This window comes from Myxine glutinosa, chromosome 6 (assembly GCF_964187855.1).
Source record: "Myxine glutinosa chromosome 6, kmMyxGlut1.1, whole genome shotgun sequence".
In the NCBI taxonomy this organism is placed as follows: Eukaryota; Metazoa; Chordata; class Myxini; order Myxiniformes; family Myxinidae; genus Myxine; species Myxine glutinosa.
In genome coordinates, this window is record NC_136266.1 from 67,470,677 (window position 1) to 67,493,855 (window position 23,179).

The window sequence follows — 23,179 nt, forward strand, 5'->3', positions numbered from 1 at the left end:
GCGCAAAACACAAAGGAGGAAAGAGTTGGAAAGGTTTCAAGTCTCCTCTCACTGAGTGCAAGACTATACATGCCAACAGATGCGTGGGTATTGTCGGCCCAAGCTGCTGGAGATGGAACACACGGAGCTTGTAACTTAGCCCGAAAGGCCTGTCAGCACAGCCAACAGAATAAGATGTCTCCAAACCCTCAACCTTTTGCGACCTGTTTATGAGGATTGTAGTTATAAGACACCGGTTCAACAACCGAGCCCGTCGACGAATTATGGTGGGGACTGGCAATAGGGCCTTGATTGAGGATTCCATTTGGTGCACACGACCTTGATCTATTCGTGATTCAGAGTGCTTGCGCAGCTCACACGTGGCCTGGTGGCTCATTGTTTAATACAATTAAGTGTTGATATTCCTCCTCTGATTTAAAAAAAATGACGAAAATGTGCATTTATTGTTCAAACAGCCGACGATTGTTGTAAATTACAGAAGAACGTAGTGGAAGAGGGGTCGTTTTTACGTAACAGGTCATCACCCCTTATCGGCACACCAGGAATGTTATGCTGTTCTCCAAATATCAACAGGAAGCCCTACAGATGTCTGTTGCTGTGTTTGTATGGACCGTTCACAGTTGCCGCTGAGACAGCATTTTGCGGAAAGTGCAGAACCAGTAGCCTTGGGGTTTTAATGCAGTCCAGACCTGCCCTGCAATCCCTAGGGCTCACCCCCACCACACCACTAGGACATTTTTTTCAGCCATCTGGTGAAAAGCAGATGGAAAGAGCCTGAGTTTTTTTTTATCACAGCAAAGTCACCATGACTTTTGTATAATACAGACACTGAGCTAAATCAAACTTTAAATTTCAATTGGACTTTTTGAACTGGTCAAAAAAAATTCTGACCTGTCGACGTATTTTTTGAGAAATTAAATGTTTGTGGCCCACCTCCGCACCCTTCCATAACAGCCTGGGTATTCAGCTGAAAAGCATTCTGCACCCATGTTTTGGGGCCATGATCCTGCTACAGTGTCCATTTCCTGGAGATACACTTACTGACAATGGGTTTTCCATAAAAAAGAAGAATTTTAAATGTCCCGGCACCATAAATGATGTCCCTATCCTAGTGCCTTGTTAGGGCTGGAAGGATGGCCTACACACACTCGCCTCTAAGCTGTCTAGCCTGGGTTTGAATCCCGACCCAGTTATAAACTGTCATCCCAGTGTTTCACAGGCAGGTGATTCGTGCCATCCCTTTTTAAAGAACAAATTGCAGATTCCTGACTTTACTGCCCCGACCCCGAATATGAGTTTTCATTTCGACGCAAGAGAAGGCCATCAGGCCCATCAAAATCCTGCGCGACCAATTTACGGTTCGATTGTCCACGCTATCTCCCTTTAACTGCTGAGCATCAAGCAAGGAAGCAGCACGGAGCATTTTTAAAGTCTTTGGTATGACTCTGCTGGGTGTTCGAACCACCAACTTCCCTGACTCAGAGTGGACGCTCCAACCATTAGACCACTGAGTCTACTCAATATGATGCTGATCAAAATCATCTTACTATAATTCACCAAATGTCCGTCCGTCCGTTCGAAGGTACCGCAAAAATGGCTCAACCGATTGCAACGATATTTTGGGTGGGTATTCCTGGGATCCCTTGGAGTAAAATAGGCTATATTGTTTTTCCTATTTTTCCAAGTTTTCTAATTTTCCAGTTTTTCCAAACACGATGGAATAATATGTACCGATATGAACAGTGATGTGGCTTTTGTTGAAATTCTACAAATACTGTTTATTCTACGTACCAGGAGAGAGTGGATGGACTCCTGACAAACTCTTCCTATATAAACATGTGGCGCCGAAGTAACATGGCAGCGTGTGCAAAGCGACTGAGAAACAGGTGTAGCGGCTGCTTTCGTGTTACAGATTCGGCGCGCACTCTTCACACATAAACGTGCGACTGAGAAAGACGTGTGGCGGCTGCTTCCGTTTTGCAGAATTCAATCTTTTTTCAAAATGGGCGCCATGTACTGTTTAGATTTTGATGATTTGCATGTGATATGATTCAACGGATGTTTATATGAATCGTTTAAAATAAAATAAAGCCTTCAATTTCTGATATTTTGCCTTTTCATTTGGGCCTCCCATATGAAGCCCCGCCCATAGGGTGGGTACCGTTGCTCGGATTGATGATGTTGATGAAGAAGAATGCTTCCTTTCATTGTGTGACTTGATGGCACACATCTGCACGGTCCTAATGAAACAGCAGAGCAATATTAACTATGCACTGTTATTATCATTATCTGTTGGACTTTTAACAGATCACAATGGGTAACTTGTCCAGAATGTCAGAGGCCCTTGATCTGTCCACCTGCATTGTTTTGTTTTGTTTTCCCCCGAAACAAATATGCTGCCCCTGGTCCCCAGAACCCAGCCGTTGCTTGTGGGCACAATTGCTGCATTATGGATGTACTTTTGCTTGTCACTTTCCATGAATTTTTAATGGTACTAAAGGCAAATCCTGAATTTGGTGCAAGCGTGGAACGCAGCAGATTCAGTGTGTTTACCTCAACTTTGTCTTCATTGTACACATATACAGTTAGTTGCAGACCCAAATGACAAATAGACACACACCCTTACACGCATTGCCTTGGGAAGACATTATTTAATGAATGAGTGTTGGACAGGGACTAGATTATGAATTTTTCCCACCGGTTGCCACCCTGCACTTTGGGGCAGGAATTTGGAATTGGCCACGGGTATACCAACATGGTCGTCTACTCTCAGTAGAAACACATCCTGGGATATTTAACATTCCCAGCAATCGATGCTGTCAAACGGCCCCCCGGTTGAACGACCGTCTGAGGGACGGTGCACTCATTGATACAAAAAGGGTGACGGTTCTCCCATTGATGGACACTGTCTGTTGAGTACCAGGGTGGCATTTCAAAGTCAGGTCTGAAATCGAGCTCAGACTCCACTTTAAGGTGAGTGTGCTAGCTCCAAGCTTATCTTCCAGCCCCGGCCTAAAGTAAAATGTAAAAAAAAAAATATTTAAATTATGGAAATGAAAAACTTTTTTTATTATTATTTCAGTTCTTTCGTTGGTGCATTGTGCTGAGAAGGAGATTCGGAGATTAATAACACCTCCGTAAATTTGTCACATTACTAATAATCCTTTGCTGGCTCGTATTACAGCGAATGTAATGCTGTGTGGAAGCATACTTGACATCATCCATCAAAATCACGATTGTATTATGGGCAATTAGAGGTGGGATGTTGGGGTTGACAAGTAAGAATGAGGGTTCGAGTCCGTGCAAACAAAATAGGGCAACTCTGATCATTGTTATCACTGCAACTACTACTCCCGGTACCACTCGTACTTTTATTCTTGCACTGGTATTTTTGAGTTTCTGTGTCCTGTCCCTACCATTCTTATTTTGTGACATCAGCTCACTGTTGCTTGGACTTCCGACTTCGGAAAAGGAAACGCAAAAAGGTCGTTTCTTTCCATTGTGCCTGAGAGCTTTGGTTGACCCACAAGTATTTTCCTTTCCCAGAAGCACTCACTTCCATGCTCGTATCATAGCGTTTGAGCTGTGTACACAGGTAAGCCTAAGGTGGTGAAATATTTTCACTGCGGATGCCCAGCTGCAGCATTCTGAGCTATTTTAACGAAGGATCTTTATGCTTCGTCTTTTTGTCCTTCCTTTTCTTTCTCAATGTGAGAGATGTGATGACATTTTTTAGGAGTCATTAAAAAAGAAACATGATCATCGATACTATTTTAAGTTATCTTACGAGTTTCCTGTTGAGGAATTTCAATACAGGAGGAGGCCATTAGGCTCATCAAGCTTATGCAATGGATGCCAACCTATTTGTTTGTCTGTGCTCTATCCTTGTTAAATTCTGAGTGTCGAGCAAGGAAGCAGCACGTAACATTTTAAAAGTTTTTGGTATGGCTCGGCCGGGATTCAAACCACGGACAGTTTTTATTACCCTCGCCTGAGGAGAGGATATTGCATTTGAGTCCGTTTGTTACTTGCCGGAATAGAATCCGGCAAGTATGTTGGTTGGTTTGTCTGTCTGTCTGTCTGTCTGTCTGTCTGTCTGTCTGTCTGTCTGTCTGTCTGTCTGTCTGTCTGTCTGTTTGTGCGCAGTACTACATCTACATCGTTGCACATAGAATCGCCAAACTTTACACACATATTTGCCTTGCCCTGGAATAGACTGTAACCAATTTTAACTCTCTAGGCCCAAGCTCAAGATCACCCAAAACGATGGTCACCCAATCATTTGCGCCTCCCAATTGAAGCCCCGCCCTCAGGGCGGGTAACGTTGCTGGTAATACATAATGGCGATACAACAATTTTTACCGCTTTGCTTTGAAGAATGGGAATGAAGGGGGAGGAGCGTGTTAATATGTCTGGTTGAAGGCTTTGGGTGGTGAGGGGGCTTGAAGCCAGATTTTAATCTTACAGCCGACATGTTGGTGCTCGCCGTCACGGCGATGCGAAGCGAAAGACGCCTCAGAGCTGTCACATTCACAATCGCTATGTCGTATGTACTCCCGATACGTGTTTCCTTCATTGTAAAAACTACCAAGTCAACAGTTAAAAGGATTTTGAGCCGATAGGTGTTACGGCCTCGGCCAAATCGATTGATACAGCGATCTGTTAGCTTATACACCTCCCAAATAGCTATGTGGAATTCTCTCATGTAGGCATTAAACCCACGTCATTTGAACTTTGGCAGAGGTTATTATTTACGTTTAATGATCCAAAATGACCGATAAAAAAGTACATTCCATCAAGTCCTCGGTCTGACCGATTTTCCATCTGTTTGTCTGTCTGTTTGTTTGTCTGTTTGTCTGTCTGTTTGTTTGTCTGTTTGTCTGTCTGTTTGTTTGTCTGTTTGTCCGCACAGAATAAATATGATTTTCTCTGCAACCGTTGGTCCGATTGATAGGAAATTTTTACCATAGGTGCAACTCCACCTGTATAATTTTTTAATGGTAATTATGACGTCATAGGTCACGTGGTTCGGTCGCCATCTTGGAAAACCGAAAAACTTTGCAACTCTATATCTCCAAAATCACTGTGTAGAAAAAATTGAGACGTTGTTCATTGTAAAGAACTCTCCATGGGAAATACATATGTTAATGATGATGTCATGGCTCCACTATGACGTCATAATTCGACAACTACAAAACTTCATCCAATCAAGATGAAATTTCTTGAGTATAATCTAGGAATAAATGAGTGGAGAAAAAAAATAATGAAGGTCATGTCTTCATTATCATGGCCGCCATATTTGTTTTAACACAAAAGCCTTAAAAGCACTGAAAATACATCCTGGCAAGGATTTGCAATCTCTGATTACTCTTTCTTGTTTTTAATTTGTGAAGTGATTCTTCACCATTGAGTGATGGGGCCAAAAACGATATATAGCATGAAATTTGCAAAAAGTTGTGGATAGGTTCAGATGAAACTTGGTGGACGAGTTGGCTAGGTGACAAGAACAAGCCGATTCGAGTTTGGTTAACGTGCAGATCTAGATCCGGCCTATCAGTGGGATACAAAACGTAAACTGTTCAGCCCTGAGGAGGTATGCGCTCTACGGAATGTCGTTCCAGTTATCTCACCTGGAAGGAAGTTCAGGGAGCTTATGCGATGGTGCATCATCCGTCAGTCAGTCCGTAAACACTTGCAACTTCCTCTCCGTAACCGCTGATGGGATTGTAACCAAATTTGGCACAAATGATATTTGTTGTGTTTTGACTAAAGTTTGTTCACGGCATTAAAAAAAAGTCGGGCTCCAAGGGGGTCTACCAGGGGTCAAAGTGGATCCAGGTTTAACCCCCCAAAATCCCACAGTACCTTTGTATTTCAAAGATTATTACCTGAACTCTGGCCAAATTTTAATGTTCTGCTATGGTAGAAGAACCACACCCCAAAGACAGGAGGCAAACAGCAACAAATGTTGTGTACCCATGAATGATGTTAACTCCAGCCTGCACTCCTTTTGCCCTACCCGAAAACTCTCGCTGACCCTTTCCCCCTTTTCTTACTCCTATACCGCTGTTGTCAAACCAGAGAATTTGCTTGTTCTCTGATGCTTTTACCACATTGCAAATGAGCCATGGCGCCCTTCGAACTTAGGCTTGAGCATTCATATGACGTGGTTTCTCAACAGGCTGCCATTTTGAGCAAAATGAAAAATGATGCCACAGCTATTTAAAAATGGGACAATTAAATATGACCCCAAGATGTCCACGGTTTTTAGAGTTTTGCGGTTAAAGTTGCCATTGCTTTCCTCTCCGTGCCTCCGTCCGGGCATTGCAGCTGTGGTTGCTGACAACAGTCAGGAAGCCTAAACTTGGATGACTGCCTTCAGAGTGATAATGGCGGCGCCGGATCATGCGATTGCTTTTGTTGTGGTTTCTATAGAAGAGGGTACGATGAGATTGCTATAAATAATCGTGTTTGTCCTAATGAACATAATCCAAATCCTGATTCGGTTTATAATTTGGCACACCTTTTTGTGTACCTCGGGGTTACCAGGTTACAAGCCAACCATGTTTGGTGTCTGGAAACATTTGCATTTCACTGTTAGTGTTTAATATCATGTAATTGCTTTGCTCGTGCCTTGGCAGGAGAGGGACCAAACAATATGGTGAATCTTGTTGGATTATCCAAACGAGGTGCCCCGCCTCACTTTGCTTCCTGGTATCCTATATATGTTATGTGGGGTCAAATTGAACAGGTTGTCTTGTAAGCTCGCACATTGTATAAGCTGGTTGTCTTGTTCCTGATGGCAAAAGTCTTAAAAATAGAAACAACTGGCTGGTGATAGAGGGCAGTGGAGGAGTGTTGTGGACGGAGCAGTACGGCAGCTCAGTACCAGCCAGCCTCACCCCTTATAAAGGGATTTTGAGGAAGAACGAGGGTATTTCTCTGATTTACCAACCCATGGGCAAGACTGATGCTCAATTCTGAGCTTGCATGCGCCACTTTAGAGGTTGTAGGCGCTTCCGGTTCAATCACCTCTCAGTACACGGTCATGCTGCTGATGCAGTATCCCTTATGGGTGTGTGAGGACAGAAGTTGTGAATTTTTTTTTGTCAGGCTACCCATTCACAATGGCCCACCCTTTCGTTCCGGATGTGCTTCGTGTCACGTGACCTTCATTCGAGCAGCTCATTGTAAACACTCTCGTGTTTGCTTTGGAGATGCTGCACTTTTCCATCTGGAACTGACGACACGTGCTTGACATTTACACCGACAGTCTCATTGACGTATGATGGAAGAGCGTATTACGTTGTTGCCGATGGTTGCCTTTAAAATATCGTGGGGGTAATAAAACATTTTCTGCGGAAATCGGACACGTGCTTGCTGGGCTTGTTTACATTGCTGAAGAATCATGTATGACTTTGGCAATAATGTAAAATTGCTCACATAAAATCCTGTGCGTAATCGGGATGTGGTCAATGCGACTTACTTGTAGATTGCCTCGTAACTCACTTGCCTTTTGAGAAGTTTACGCGTGATCGAGATGCAAAATGTCTGCTTCGCCAAGATTTTATTTGTTAAGTGCCACAAACTGGTGAGCTCTTGCATTTTTAGTGTCCTCACTCGCTTCTCTTTCCCGACAACACCCATCTCTAAAACTGATATTAAAAAACGGGATTGCGTGATTATGATCACACTAGTCCTTATGTCTGGCTTTACGAGGCAGAAAGTGCCCTGCAAGCTAACGGGGTGTTCTGTCCTGTGCAGCTTTTCGGAATGCAGACATGAACTTCCAAACGTGAGATACTGTACATTGGCCTGCTCTTCGTTATGTCTGTATCTCCTTTTTCAGACTAGCATTAATTGGCTGGCTTCTCCCTTTTTTGGCTTTCATCACAGGCAAGTAGATAACGTTTGCTGTGTTCTACCTCCCTCCTTCTCTTCTGGGCATGCTCTCCCTGCTCTTGCAGTCCCTGCCCCCCCCCCCCGTCCTCCCCCCCCCCCCCCTCTGGGCCACCACCTTCTCCCCAGCCATTCAAAGATGCATGCATAACAACATCCTCGTTAACCTTTCAAAATCCAGCCTTGCTTGGTTCCGCTCTCCTCCCGACTATGGATCCGTATCTCCGAGTCGGTACTAATCCCACATATCGCTGTGAGGATTCAAGTCGGTAGCTCACTGCTATCTCAGACAATCCTCCACCCTTATTCTAGATCTTTCCTACCCCCCATTAACCCTCCCCACACTCTCCTTTCATCAACAGGTTATGATCTTCCATTCACTCTCCTTTCCTCTCCTCCTCTCCCATTTGTTCATCCACCTGCTTGTCCTGCATGCACCTGCTTGTTAGATTTGTGACCGGTTTATTACTCACCACCTTACCTGTCTGTACGAGGAGCAAACTCATATGGTGTTCTTCTATTATTATCCATCACCATGCTCTTCCTGAGCCGAGATTGATGACTTTAAATAAATAATAAAAAATATATACTTAATTAACTAATTATTCAATAATATTGTATTTTTCTCTTTTTATTTGTGATGTAATTTAATGTTTTAATTCATTTATTTTGTCCACACAGAGTTTTTTCTTTCTTTCTCTCTGCAAGTACAAGGCTCATGGAAGAGCAAGGTTAAATTCACAGTGTGGTAGTTGGGCAACAATTGGCCAAACCAGCAATGGGATAAACAAACAGAAAGGAAAAGAGAGAAAGAGGGAGTCAGAGAGAGGAGAGAGAGTGAAGAAAGAGAGAGAGAGCAAGGGGGGGGAGGGGGAAGGAGAGACAGAGAGGGGGAAAGAGGAGGGAAGGAGAGCGAGAGTGGAGAGAGAGGGTGAGGAAGAGAGAGAGGGGAGAGAGGGAAAGAGGGGGAAGGAGAAAGAGTGAGGGAGAGAGAGAGATGAGAGAGAGAGGGAAAGTGGGGCAAGGAGAGAGAGAGTGAGGGATAGAGAGGGTCAGAGGGGGAGGAGAGAGAGGGAAAGAGGAGGAAGGAGGGAGAGAGAGTGAGGGATACAGAGGATCAGAGGGGGGAAGAGAGCGATGGAGAGAGGGAGGGTGAGAGAGAGAGAGGGGGGGAGAGTGAAGGAAAGAGAGAGAGGAGGGAAAGATGGGGAAGGAGAGCGAGGGAGAGAGGAAGGGTGAGAGAGAGAGAGAAGAGAGAGGGAAAGAGGATGAAGGAGAGCGAGGGAGAGAGTGAGGGTGATAGAGAGAGTGGAGAGGGAGGGAAATAGGGGGGAGGAGAGAGAGGGAAAGAGGAGGAAGGAGGGAGAGAGAGAGTGAGGGATAGAGAGGGTCAGAGGGGGGAAGAGAGCGATGGAGAGAGGGAGGGTGAGAGAGAGAGAGAGAGAGAGAGGGGGGAGAGTGAAGGAAAGAGAGAGAGGAGGGAAAGATGGGGAAGGAGAGCGAGGGAGAGAGGAAGGGTGAGAGAGAGAGAGAGAGAGAGAGAGAGAGAGGGGGGGGGGAGGGAAGGAAAGAGAGAGAGGAGGGAAAGACGGGGAAGGAGAGCGAGAGAGTGAGGAGTAGAGAGGATCAGAGGGGGAAGGAGAGCGGGAAAGAGTGGGAAGGAGGGAGAGAGAGTGAGGGATATAGAGGGTCAGAGGGGGAAAGAGAGCAATGGAGAGAGGGAGGGTGAGAGAGAGAGAGAGGGGAGAGCAAGGAAAAGAGGGAGAAGGAGAGCGAGGGAGAGAGGAAGGGTGAGAGAGAGAGAGAGTCAGAGGAGGAAGGAGAGCGAGATGAGAGAGGGAGGGTGAGAGAGAGAGAAAGGGACGGAAAGAGGGGGAAAGAGAGCGAGGAGAGAGAGAGAGAGAGAGATAGAGAGAGGGAAAGAGAATGGGAGGAAACGCTGAAATTAGCAAGTAAGAGGGTTGGCTTAGGAAGAGTTAATGAATGGGGGTAATAAAGATCAGGGTTTTAGATGGAGGATGAAAAGAGATGCTGGTGCACTGTCTGCTTGAAAAGTACGGCAGGGAAGAGCGAGACAGAACGTGAGGAACAGAGATGGGAGGAGTGAGAACTTAAATAGTTGAGGTGTGCAGTCAACTTGGATTTTTGAAGTTTAATCAGCAGGTGAAACTTCCAAAATCTCAGAGAACGCTCGCAACCGGGAGTTGCAGAGGAAGGATGGAGGACAGAGAGCAGAGGGGGCAATGTTGGAGAATAGATGGTAGAAAAGAGAGAGACCACCGGCCTGTATTTATTTATTTATGTTGGAAACAAAGTCAAGGCTGATGGAAGACGTAAAACACAAAACGGATCAGGACACAATAGAATAAAAGGAACTGGAGAAATAGGGGAGGAAAACATACCAACAACAGAGTTAAGGGACAAAATAGAGGGAGACTTAGATAAATAAGGGATCTGAGGGAGAATGAGGGGCAGGGGAGGATGTATGGTTTGGACAAGATGGATACAGAAACAAACACTCAGGAAGGATAAATGGTTATTTACCTTCTTTTTTTTTACCCTTTCATACCAGATTGATTGTCTGATCTGCACATTTCCTCTTCCTCCCCCTCCATTGTGTCCAACAAAGCAGTCTTTCTGAACCTTTTGATTACACAATAGTTTATTTAAAGTTCTCTCGCTTGTTTTGTAACAGCTCTGCATAAACCTCTGAGCTCCATACCCATTCCGGTGCAGAGAGGTCAAAATATTTGCAATTTACATTATCACCTTATTCCATCAGAAAATAATACCAAGAGGAACTAGAGCGGCACCCGGTAGTGAGCATACCTCTGCCAGCCTGAACAGGTTTTTTTGTTTGTTTGTTTTTGTATACAAGATCGAGGCTCGTGTAAGAGCTAACATGAATCACAAAAAGACAAACTGACACATAAAACATAAGCTAAAGGGAGTGGGAGACAAGATGGGGAGAGAGAGGGAAGCACACAAGTACAACATTTGAGAGCAGGGACATCGGGAGATCTGTGGGAGGGAGACGGCTTGGGGGGAGGTCGCACGGGAAGGGGGGTGGGAGAGGTATAAAACACATGGACATTGCTAGGACTTCCAGAAAAAGAAGTCGGAATTTCAAAAAGTGGATCTGGGGTGAACTAATGGGGGTAGAAAAGATCAAGGTTTTGGATGGGGGAAGACAAGAGATGGTGGTGAAAAGCTGTTTTAAAGACCTGGAGGGAGGAGTGGGATTACAGGGAGTGGGGAAGTTTGTTCCAGAGGTGGAAGGAAAGAGGAATGAAGGAGTGAATGTGAGCAGAGAGCCGAGATTTTGGCAATTTCACCATAAGAGGGTTGCAGGCAGATCTTGTGCGACCTGAAGGAATATTGGGGGGACAGAGCCCAGAGAGAGCTGGGGGAGCAAGGCCGGAGAGGAGTCGGTGGAAGACAGAAAGACCACCAACCTGCCTGCGGTGAGTGAGTGAAAGGCTCCTCGGAGTTAGCTTCATCGCAGGAGATTCCAATGATTCTGAAAGAGAGGTTTGTATTACGTTTTGTATTACGCTGATAGGCCGGACATGGATCTGGACCTGAACCCAAATCGAATGGGATTGTTCTTGTTACCTGGCCAACTCATCCACCAAGTTCATCATAACTCGTCCACCACTTTTTGAAATAACATGCTGTATATCGTTTTTGGCTCTATTACTCAATGGTGAAAAATCACTTCTGAATTTTAAAAGGTCTCGTATCCGGATCCGGATTCAGATCTTCACCAAAATCTAATGGATTTGTTCTGGTCACACACTCAACCTGTCCACCAAGTTTCATCCAAATCCGTCCATAACGTTTTGAGATATCGTGCTATGTTTTGGTTTTAGTCCGATCACTCAATGGTGAAGAATCACTTTAAAATTTCTCAGATCCAGATCCAGATCCGGATCTTCACCGAAATTGAATCAATTCTTCTTTGTCACCTACCCAACCGCTCCACCAAATTTCGTCCGAATCCATCGACAACCTTTTGAGATATTCTGTTCACAAACAGACAGACAGGGATGAAAACATAACCTCCATCTACCTTCGGTGGCGGAGGTAATAATGACGACTCATTGGCATTTCTTTAACACACCTGGTTAATTTGAGTGAGTTATTGAAGGAACCTCCCTTGTTTGCCACTCCTCCCTACGCTCTTAGTTACTCCGAGAAACTGCCAAATATTTGACATGGTGTGTCATGTTTCGAGTCATAGGCCAAGTGCGTCGGAAGGAAACCCGAGTCAAATACCACAATATCTCTGCTTTGACAGCTCTGACGGAAATTAATTGCAGTCAATAACCATAAATATCTTCAGGGGGTTTGTATCCCGGCAATTTGTCTCCCAATTAATTGCATTAAGATCATTCAAAAGCGAAAATCATTCTCCACATCGAGAACAAAATGTTTTGTCTCTCTGGGCTTTTTATTGTCATTATAATCATTATTATTATTACAGTATTATTATTATTTTGAAGAGGTGTGATGTCAAAAGGGCTTAAAAGCAATAATTTGGTCAAAAGGTCAAACGTCAACGTTGCATAAAATTGTCAATTTTCATCAAAATTGACCTGAAATTTTAAGAATTTGCATATTGCATCACTCAATTGGTTCACCAATCAAAAGCTACAAGCTGATTGTTTTTGATGTTTTTAGATCAAAAGGTCAAAGGTCAAGATTGCATACAATTGTCAATTTTCATCAAAATTGACCTGAAATTTTAAGAATTTGCATATTGCATCACTCAATTGGCTCACCAATCAAAAGCTACAAGCTGATTGTTTTGGGTTTTTTAGATCAAAAGGTCAAAGGTCAAGATTGCATAAAATTTTATTGTCAATTTTCATCAAAATTGACCTGAAATTTTAAGAATTTGCATATTGCATCACTCAATTGGTTCACCAATCAAAAGCTACAAGCTGATTGTTTTGGATGTTTTTAGATCAAAATGTCAAAGGTCAAGGTTGCATAAAATTGTCAATTTTCATCCAAATTGACCTGAAATTTTGAGAATTCACATATTGGGTCACTGAATTGGTTCACCAATCAAAAGCTACAAGCTGATTGTTTTTGATGTTTTTAGATCAAAAGGTCAAAGGTCAAGGTTGCATAAAATTGTCAATTTTCATCAAAATTGACCTGAAATTTTAAGAATTCACATATTGCATCACTCAATTGGTTCACCAATCAAAAGCTAGAAGCTGATTGGTTTTTTTTCAGATCAAAAGGTCAAAGTTGAAGGTTGCATGAAATATCAATATGTCAGTCATATCAATATGTCAGTGACACAATATGACCCAATTCATCAAGTGTAACCTGTGTTCTGTCAATAAGGTAAAAAGGTGAAAGGTCAAGTTCACAAAATCATCAATTTATATGTGATTGATTTGAAATTTGAGCAGGGTTTGCATATTGGGTGACTGAAGCCTTTTGCCTTTGAGGTCAAAAGGTCAAGGTCGCTTAAAATCGTCAATCCTTTTGTATTTTTTGACTGTTTTCGTCATGTTTAGCATACGGAAGAATTCCGAATACAAAGTTGACACGGATGGGCTTTGCCTTTTCAGATGCTTTCTAGTTATTATTATTTTGCTTAAGTGTAAAAAATACTCCGCAGTTCACTCATTGAGGCTCGAAGAGTTGTGAGTGCTGTCGGAGTCCTGGCACCTATCAGCAAACACACAGTTTCTGATCGAATCACACGGTATAGATTCTCAAGCATTCCAAATCCGATGGGGGATGGATTACAAGATGGCGTAGATATTCAAAACCATAAACATTTAGTTTACAGGTTTGTGTTTTTATTCCCTCTTTTTAATCATTTCGCAGAACATATTGATGCAGGTTTGGACTTGTCCATCAGCATCTGCGTTCTCCGAAGGAATCCTGTCTTACCTACTCTGCAAAATCCTTTTATAACACCGTATACTAATATGGACCATTGCCCCTTCATACTCATCCCTCTCCTTTGTTTCCGTTGCTCAGACTGCAGCTTCAATTAAGTTCCCTCACTACCCTTCTTCTGGTGTTGTCCTCCTGCGAGCCTTTCATAAAGCGGGTCCTTCCATGCCATGTGCCGTGCTGCGAGAACTTTTGGAATCCTTTCCCCCATGGTGTTTTGTCTAATTACGCCCGTCCATGACAGACAAAGGTCTCCTGGGTTTTGCAGTTGGGTCAATAAAGCTGGCTCGGCAGATTCTTGGAGTGAAAAGAAAATTGCATGCAGTTTTTTGCTTTGTTTTGTTTTTGTTTTGCTCTTTATGATACACTTTACATTTGCACGCATTAATCAATCAAGCACGCATGCAGTGTTAACCTGTTTTGCATACCCAACGTGGCATAAGCTATCTATTACCATGAGTATTGACTGTGCTCAGATAGCAATACCAAATGGATGAGTGGTGTGGGTAGGCCTGTTTGGCTTTCCCATGTGAACGCTCATCTCATGAGCTGGGGTCTCCAGGTTCAAACCCCCATATAGTGCGTTGATCTGCCCATTGTCCACCGATATCTTCGGAATCCACGTAAAAGTGCACTTCTTGTGGCTTGGCCGGGAGGAATCTTGGCCCAAGCCTTTCACGAACTGGCTGGCCAGGCCTGATATTCGACTGAAGTCAGGGCAAGAATTTGTCATTTGTTGATGGCGCCCGTGATAGCTCACCTTCCCTTCATGAAGGACACCGTGGGATCTTTGACGTCCACCGACTAATGCCGGCAGACCAATTTAAAGCCCATCCGAGGAACAACACACACGTTGATGAATTACCCTGCCTGTGAAAGATCAGGATGACAGGTTATAGCTGGGTTGGGATTCAAACCCAAGCTGGTCAGCTTAGGGGCGAGTGTGCGTACCTCAAGGGCCTAGATCTTAGAATCTAGGCCATCCTGCCAGCCTTTTGTGAAAGTGCACTGATATCTCCCAACATCCTAGTCCTACACCTGATGCACATGTATAAGCTCCTTCATGAGCCTCATTGCAAAAAAAGAAGAAGAGGAATCATAAACCTTCTCAAATAAGCAATGTAAGCAACTTTACCAAAAACAATTCTCCATCCCCAATACACTTGATGAAGTTGATTACTTGTTGCTTGGACAGGACGCTACAGAGGTAGTGTACTTACCTTTAAGCTCTCTGTAGTGTTGGTTTGATTCCCGACTCAACTATAAAACTGTCGCATCGATGCACAGCGTTGCAGCTCAAGGTGCACTTTTTGTCCTTTATAGATGGACCTTTTTGTTTTTGAAAAACGATTGCATTACTTGCCTGTAAATGCATTTTTCTGTAGTGAACGTGCTCCTGGCAGTGATATTCCATTGTTTTATTTGTTGAGAGTAACCATGGAAACACTTGCAATGAACCAAAATCGGGGCTGTATTACACAATGCTAAGGAAACCCTAGGGGGATTATTCCGGCTCTTCTGAGCCAGCAATACCTTCTGCAACTGAAATCGAAGTTCAAAATAATAAAGCTTGCTCAAAAGATGTCGGTCGAAGGCCACGTGTGGTCGGAATAGTGCGGCATAATGGATTGTGCAATTCTTTTGACTAGTCGGAAGACTGCAGTTGTAGCATGGACCCCGGGCCATCCCAAGCGCCAAGCTAATGGAAATTTCGGCTGTTCTTTTGCGTCGTCATCCCTGCAACAGTGTCCCGATAGGTTCCTCCCACTGCGGGTTCTTCGAGGAGGTGGCAAGGAGGGCGATGTGGGATTTACAGACAATGCGACGAGATCTTTCTACCACACCCGGTTTGCCATTTTCACCCTTACAGGGGTTCCTGCTTGTACGGCTTTCTTGTCAATTTATCAAACACCACATGGAGTGTGGGAGAAAGAACCAGCAGGTCGCTGTCTGATCAAATGAGCGGGTTGTTTCACGCCTGAGGCTGTGTATTTGCCATCTCATTTTGCTCTTACAACTCATTGCACAGCTCCACCCAACAGCCCCTTTTACCACCGTTTAACCCATCCTCCCCACACTACCAGCCGTATCTAAACACGAGAGCCCCTTTTTGTGCCCCACAGCAAGCGTATAACGACTGCCCACCGAAGGCGGAACTTGAGCTATTCCCACTCCTCCGGCCACCGCCCACATCTTTGCCCCCTCCTACTAGCCAGAGCCACTCTTTTGGGCCGCCTTCCCAGTGCCTCCACCCTCAGAGCTGACCTCACAGATTTCGCCTGGCCGTGAGTGAGGCGTGGCACCGCTTCTCAGAGCCAGTGCCGGTGTGCCTCCACGCATGCACTGCCGTTACCGCTTTAATACTATTTACCGTACACCTCTGCCGAGCCCATCGAGCGGAGTCGGGGTACCACTTCCGCGGCACACTGCGAGGGTGGCTCTGCATCTCACCCTGCTGGCGCCCGATACGATGGTTTTGACCGTGGCTCGGGGAAACGTTGTGCAGCTTCACAGCGATATGTATCTGGCACGCAAGGTAAGGAGCAGCGGGGGACTAACGGTTGGGAACCGTTCGAGTTGCGTGAAACCAAGTTTGCTAGAATTTATTTCTTTATGTAAAGTAAATGGCATCCATAAAAATCGCCAATATTTCATTCCTGCATTGACAATCCACCGAGCTGACGTCGCGCATTAAAAAGACTATTGGTGCCAGGTTTTGATTGGGAGAAAAGGAGGTTCTATATCTTAGTTGTCCTTTTGCGGTATAATATATATACATATATATATATATATTGACTTCATTGCACCAGATGAGCAGTTGAAATTGTGTCTTCAGAGTTTGCTACCACTTTCTGGGTTGGCAAAAGTACTTACGAGTACACAGTTGTGCCTGACGGATGGCAAGTGGCAATAATGTCATCGGAGCGAGGTTGCTTGTCATATTGTTCGGTTCTCTTACGGGCTCCTTGTCTTTGATGGAGCCCCTTGTTTGAGGCAGCCAAAGGGCAGTTCTCAATCAGGCCTTGATTTTGTGCTCGGCTGTTGAGACTGCTGCCAAATGTCAAGAACTTTCTCTTTTCTTCCCTAAGCTCGCCGATAACATGTTGACATTGCAGGCAGTGGATTGCAGTGGAGAAGCCCAATCATTTGAACGTGTCACTTTAACAAGGGCCCCTGTCAGATATGATTTGGCCTTTGATGACCGTCACTGCTCGGCATTAGCCGTCTCTTGTGCACAAAGCAGGCCTCACTTTTAGAAAATAAATGAAGAAAAGCAGAAAGGATGTTCCACAACAGCACTTGCAGCAAGTGGTTTGTGCTATCCTATTGTGCATGATTGCTTCCAATTTACCCAACAGGCAGGTCCAACGTCGTGGAAAAGATGTGCGGACTCGGCCTTTGTTGCTGCCTAGGTAATCTTGCAGCTGCGCAATTTGCCTCTATGTTTCATTGGCAATAAGTGCACAAGCAGGTGTTTAACGATCAGGAAGGGCTTAACGAGCAGATTACAGGCCGAGCGTTCCTCAAATAAGCGATGTAAAGCGGTTGTCCAAATATTTAGGGCATCGGTGCCGAGAGTCTCGATCCGCCTGTTGTCCTCCTTCCTCAAGCCGAGCCGCGAGGCATGTGCACGGCACATGTGGGGATCGCCCGGCGGCCTCGCTCGTTCCTTTCACTCCCCGACACCGCGTGCCATGCTGAATGGGCTGCAGCCGGCCCTTCGACGTGGCCCAGGGGACAATTGCCGTGGGCCGTTTCATTCATCACGCCGAGTGGGGCTGGCTTAGTCGGAGGAGGAAGGAGGCTGTCTGGGGTTGCGGAGAGGTTCGCAATGAGAGCTTGTGCCTTCGGTGGGCAGATCCATTACTGAGTAACCTGAGTAACTGTGCTTGGGTTGGAGTACTTTAGCAGGGAGGAATGCTAGGAAAGAAGCAAAGGGTTGCCCCTCAAAATGAAAGCACCGAGCTTGGGTCGGTCATCGATGAGAGTGCAAGTGAGGCTTTGCACTCCTCACACAATTTGCATCATGAGTCTTAAAATCTAAGTTTATGCATAGGTGACGACACCTTCACTCAGCTGTGAATAGGCCCTGCTGTAATGGGAATTATATCCCAGTTTAGCCGTGCGTAGGTGGTTGGAGTTCACATCCAAAAGGGGAAATTGGAGTGTGATATTGAGCCACTCTCCAATGTGAGAAAGGAGAACTGGAAAATGTGTGCTTTGCTCTGCCATGTTTTAAGGGGGGAAAAAATGCATGCGGTGCTTTTTGCGGAAAGGACACACAGGGAAGGCTGGGCAGGAAGGAAATGGGTGTTGAGGAGTGCTAAACAGGGCAGACGAGGTTTGCTGTATTGCCGCGCTCGGTTCGCGGTGCTTCGGCCCACGTACGCGCCTGCGGAGGTCTGATATGACTTCCAGGTTTGTGATATCGTTAGGGCGAAGGCCGTGAAATGACGTGGTTGTAACTTTACCGGCATGCGTGGCACATTGAACCTGCGGCCGTTTGCATGGAAGGTTGGCAACCGATCAATTAGAACGTCACCATCAGTACATCTTCTCATGGTACAAAAAGGAAACTTACCCTGCATGTAATACAAAAGTTTCTCGACCACTTCATGAGAGTATAATTTGTTTTTCTTCTCTTTTTTTGGCGTCCACGTTTATGTATTCCTTATGTTGTGGTTTTGATCTGTGGTTCGTTATGTTGTGGTTTTCTTTGGACTTAGTTTGTCTTGAGGGGGGTTAGAAAAATATGTTGAACGTTTCTGTCTTGTTTTTCGGATGACCCAGCAAGAAGATGGGATGTATTGTGGCAGTTAAAGGAGAAGAAGAAGAAGAAGAGGAGGAAACGCTAAGTAGTATTACAAACTAATATTGAGTTTTGTTGGTAAGGGGTGACAGAATGACCTAGAGATACGTACACTCACCTTTACGCTGTCTCCCCTGTGTTTGAATCTTGGTCCGGCTATAAACTGTCATACCTGAGTTTCACAGGCATGGCGATTCGTCGATGTGTGTGTGCCGTCTCTCGGATGGACGTCGAATTAGCGTCCCATCTGCCAGCATTCATTGGTAGGTGTTAAAGATCCCAGGGTGTCCTTTGCGTCGAGTAGGCGAGTCATCGCTGGCACCATGGCCAAATTCCTGCCCTATCCAGGAGAGGGCGCTACATCAGTGGCACAGCCACGCCCTCAGCCATTGAAGCTACCCCGCAGCCTTGTGCTGCATACAAACGGATAGGTTTTGCTGGTACTGAAGTTGCATTCCGTAGACAGTTGTCTTAGTCGCTCTAGTATGTTGTGCCAGCATAGCAGTGTGAGCGATTTTGCTTTAAATCCAAAGGTTTTTTGGTTCAATTCCCAAACTTATGTCCATCAGAATATGACCAGTAAGAGATGAACCGAGAAACCCGAGATGCATCTTCAAAACCTTGAAATGTTTGTCTTTCAAGGTGAACTAATTAATTATACCTATGAAGAGGCTCCACCTCCATCCCTTGGGGTCGATCACGGCTGCTGCAGAATGGCAGATCTTTGTGACCAAATGGTAATAAGTCCGTGTCACTTTGGAAGGCCTTCCATGTTTTCACCATGCCTCGACAGGCCTTAGGTAACACAAATACCAGTAGGGGGTGTAAGACCATCTTGGTGTTTTAACTACTAATCTGGTACATTTGTACATTTCAAATAATAACTGTGTGGCACATCACATTATCACTATATCTCACCTGTGCATTGTATGTACAGAGGAATTGTTTGGGGGGACCTCGCTGAATAAGAAAGCACATTGTGTGTAAATATTCTTGGAATGCAGCATACGTGGGTATTTGTTGTCTTAGACACACACATGAAGGGACATTTATGAAACTTGCACTGAAATTATTGGCTGTGCAGTCTCCGACCGACCCGTGCTAGTCACCCATGCGGGGTCTCGTTTCACTTGTCTTATCTTACTGCATGTGTTGTTCATATCATGTTAAAAACAAGGATACACAACAAACTTTGGGCCAGAAGGAGGACTTTCTGCCCAGGATGCCTGTGCTACACCAATGCCAGTAGCCATCACCCATCCCCACACAACCCTGCCAATATCCCTTCTGCAGTAACCGTTGTCCTCTTCTTGCATATGACAAATTGCAGGTCACAGATCTAAGTCTAAGTTGGACAGCCAGGTCACAGCACTCTGTCTGTTGTTAGGTGAATTGCCCTAGATCCCTCGTCAAATTTCCAAAGGCGACTCTCATTCACAATGTGATGAATAGTCTGTTCTGAGTGACCACAGTCACATGCTGTAGTATGACTGTAGTATGACTGTGGTATGACTGTAGTATGACTGTAGTATGACTGCAATATGACTGTAGTATGGTTGTAGTACAGCTACAGTATGGCTGTGGTATGGTTGTAGTACAGCTGCAGTATGGCTGTGGTATGGTTGTAGTACAGCTTCAGTATGACTGAAATATGACTGTAGTATAGCTGTAGTATGGATGTAGGGGGACTGTGGTATGACTGTAGTATGACTGTATTATGGCTGTAGTATGGATGTAGTACGACTGTACTACAGCTGCAGTATGACTGAAATATGACTGTAGTATGGCTGTAGTATGGCTGTAGTACGACTACAGTATGCCTGTTGTAGGAATTAAATATGACTAGTGTGACTGTAGTGAGGCTGTAGTATCACTGTAGTATCACTGTAGTATCACTGTAGTGTAACTGAGGAGCCAAAGCTATGAACGCACCGTATACTATTCAGCAGATTTACGTGTTGCATTTGCCTCAATACATGTTTTTAAAACGTGTGCAGCATTGCCCCCTAGGCTGTTGCTTCGTGGTCATAACACAGCTGGCTAGTGTGATGGCGGCACCTCGTGCCAAGCGGCTTCATGAGGAAGTGCGAGGGGGATTTCTTCATGGAATTTACATCCAGTTCGCAAAAAATGAGAATCTGTGGTTGCTTGAAATTGCAAGTTGTTTTGTAAGGAGGAAGGTGTTGTATCATAATCAGCTGTTTTTCTTGTGATTACAGCATAGTCCAGTAGATGGGCAAACTGTATCGTTTGCGGTGAGGCTCGATTAAAATTATTGTAAATCGACATTAAATGGAAAGTTTAATGCACATTTAATAGATGATTGCCTGGAAGCACTCAAACAAGGCCATGTCTCGTGTTTGTCCTTTGTATACGATGGTGCAATTTGTGCTACTGTTATTGCAAAATCCAACAAGCACAGGCACAGTGCGAATCAAATTCTCGACAAGCTCGCCGGGCATTTATGACTACAGTAATTGCCCTCATAATTCTGAACAGCAAAGATTCCATTTCATGTGTATTTATGGCCGCACGCGTGACACACAGACACTCTCGCACGCACACATACACACACACACAAACACACACGCACGCGCACACAAACACACACACATACGCACACACACACACGAACACACACACACACACACACACAAACACACACGCACGCGCACACACACGCACACATAGCCTACACACACAAACGCACACACACAAACGCACACACACACAAACACACACACATACGCACGCACGCACACACACATACACACACAAACGCGCACACACACACATACACACACAAACGCGCGCACACACAAACACACACATACGTGGGCACACACACACACACACACGCACACACACAGGTGGAGATTCTTTGAGATGTGGTAGGTTTTTCCTCCATCTCCTGAAACTCACCCACATGTGGAGATAGCAACCAACAACAGCAACTTGCACACATATGATATATGTGTGCACACACACACACACACACACACACACACACACACACACACACACACACACACACACACACACACACACACATATATATATACAGTACACATTTACACACAAACAAACACATGAAGATTGGTACTTCGAGACCTGGGAGGCTCCGTTCCAGCGTCTCATCTATCTATAATTCCAGTAATCTCTGTGTGTTTGTATGTGTGTATGTGTGTGTGTATGTTTGTCTGTGACCGCTGTTTCTCGACAACTACCGGTCCGATATACTTGAAACTTGCCAGGTATATTGCTGGGGACCCGAGGATGTGCCTTTTCAAGGTTTGAAATTAATCGGACAAGTACTTACCGAGCTATGGCGATTTCTTTACCAAACACCGCAAGCCGTTCGCTTTGGACCAAACCATTTCATGTAAATAGAGGGGGGGGGGGTTCTGTGGTCGTTGCGAATGGACCAAACCATTCATGTAAATAGAGGGGGGGGGGTTCTGTGGTCGTTACTGCCACGTGGTTTCAAAGTTTTTTTTGTTGTTGTTGTTTGCACGCATGTTTTTTTGCACCCACGTACGGGCACACCCTAGGATGTTTACACACACACACCCCTACACAATTTTTTTTTTTTTTTTGGTTTTGGCAAGGAACGGGCACCCACGTACGGGCACGTCCTAGCTTATATATAGTACGGGCATGCCCTAGTCTATCTATAATTCCATTAATCTCTGTGTGTATGTATGTGTGTATGTGTGTGTGTATGTTTGTCTGTGACCGCTGTTTCTCGACAACTACCGGTCCGATATACTTGAAACTTGCCAGGTATATTGCTGGGGACCCGAGGATGTGCCTTTTCAAGGTTTGAAATTAATCGGACAAGTACTTACCGAGCTATGGCGATTTAGCCGTTCGCCGTTCGCTTTGGCGTTGCGAATGGACCAAACCATTGCATGTAAATAGAGGGGGGGGGTTCTGTGGTCGTTGCGAATGGACCAAACCATTCATGTAAATAGAGGGGGGGGGGGTTCTATGGTCGTTACTGCCACGTGGTTTCAAAGTTTTTTTTTGTTGTTGTTTGCACGCATGTTTTTTTGCACCCACGTACGGGCACGCCCTAGGATGTTTACACACACACACCCCTACACAAAATTTTTTTTTTTTTTTTTTTTGGCAAGGAACGGGCACCCACGTACGGGCACGTCCTAGCTTATATATAGTACGGGCATGCCCTAGTATCTGAAAATGGAGATAACAACCAACAACACACACAAACACACATACACACACACACACACACAGTCTGACAATTCTACAATTCTTTTTATCAATTGGACAGTATGAGCTACTCCTGAAATATAATAAAATTTTGAGGATTGCTGTTAATTTCACAACATCCTCAACGTTCAACATTATTCCCCCTGCCACTGAATGTGGATTGAGGTTATGTTTTCGCTCCTGTCTTTAATACTTGCCGGAAAAGATTATGTTGATCAGTTGGTTTGTCTGTCTGTCTGTCTGTGCGCAGTACAACGTCTACACCGTTGCACATAGAATCGCCAAACTTTACACACATATTTGTCTTGC

The 23,179-nt window shown here is 44.8% G+C and overlaps 1 protein-coding gene across 4 annotated transcripts in view; it reads left to right on the forward strand.

Moving 5' to 3' along the window:
* LOC137429920 (RNA-binding motif, single-stranded-interacting protein 1) overlaps positions 1–23,179 on the forward strand; it is a 508,487-nt gene that overhangs the window by 156,530 nt on the left and 328,778 nt on the right. For 2 of the 4 annotated variants that reach the window (XM_068120302.2, XM_068120305.2), the window contains exon 1: positions 16,063–16,360. The exons of 1 other annotated variant lie outside the window; for it this stretch is intronic. In XM_068120302.2, the coding sequence (XP_067976403.1) occupies positions 16,163–16,360 (198 nt within the window). In that variant the 5' untranslated portion in view covers positions 16,063–16,162. Of the gene's footprint in view, positions 1–16,060; positions 16,361–23,179 lie in introns of those variants that run through there. One more of the 4 variants, XM_068120301.2, reaches the window with a different exon arrangement.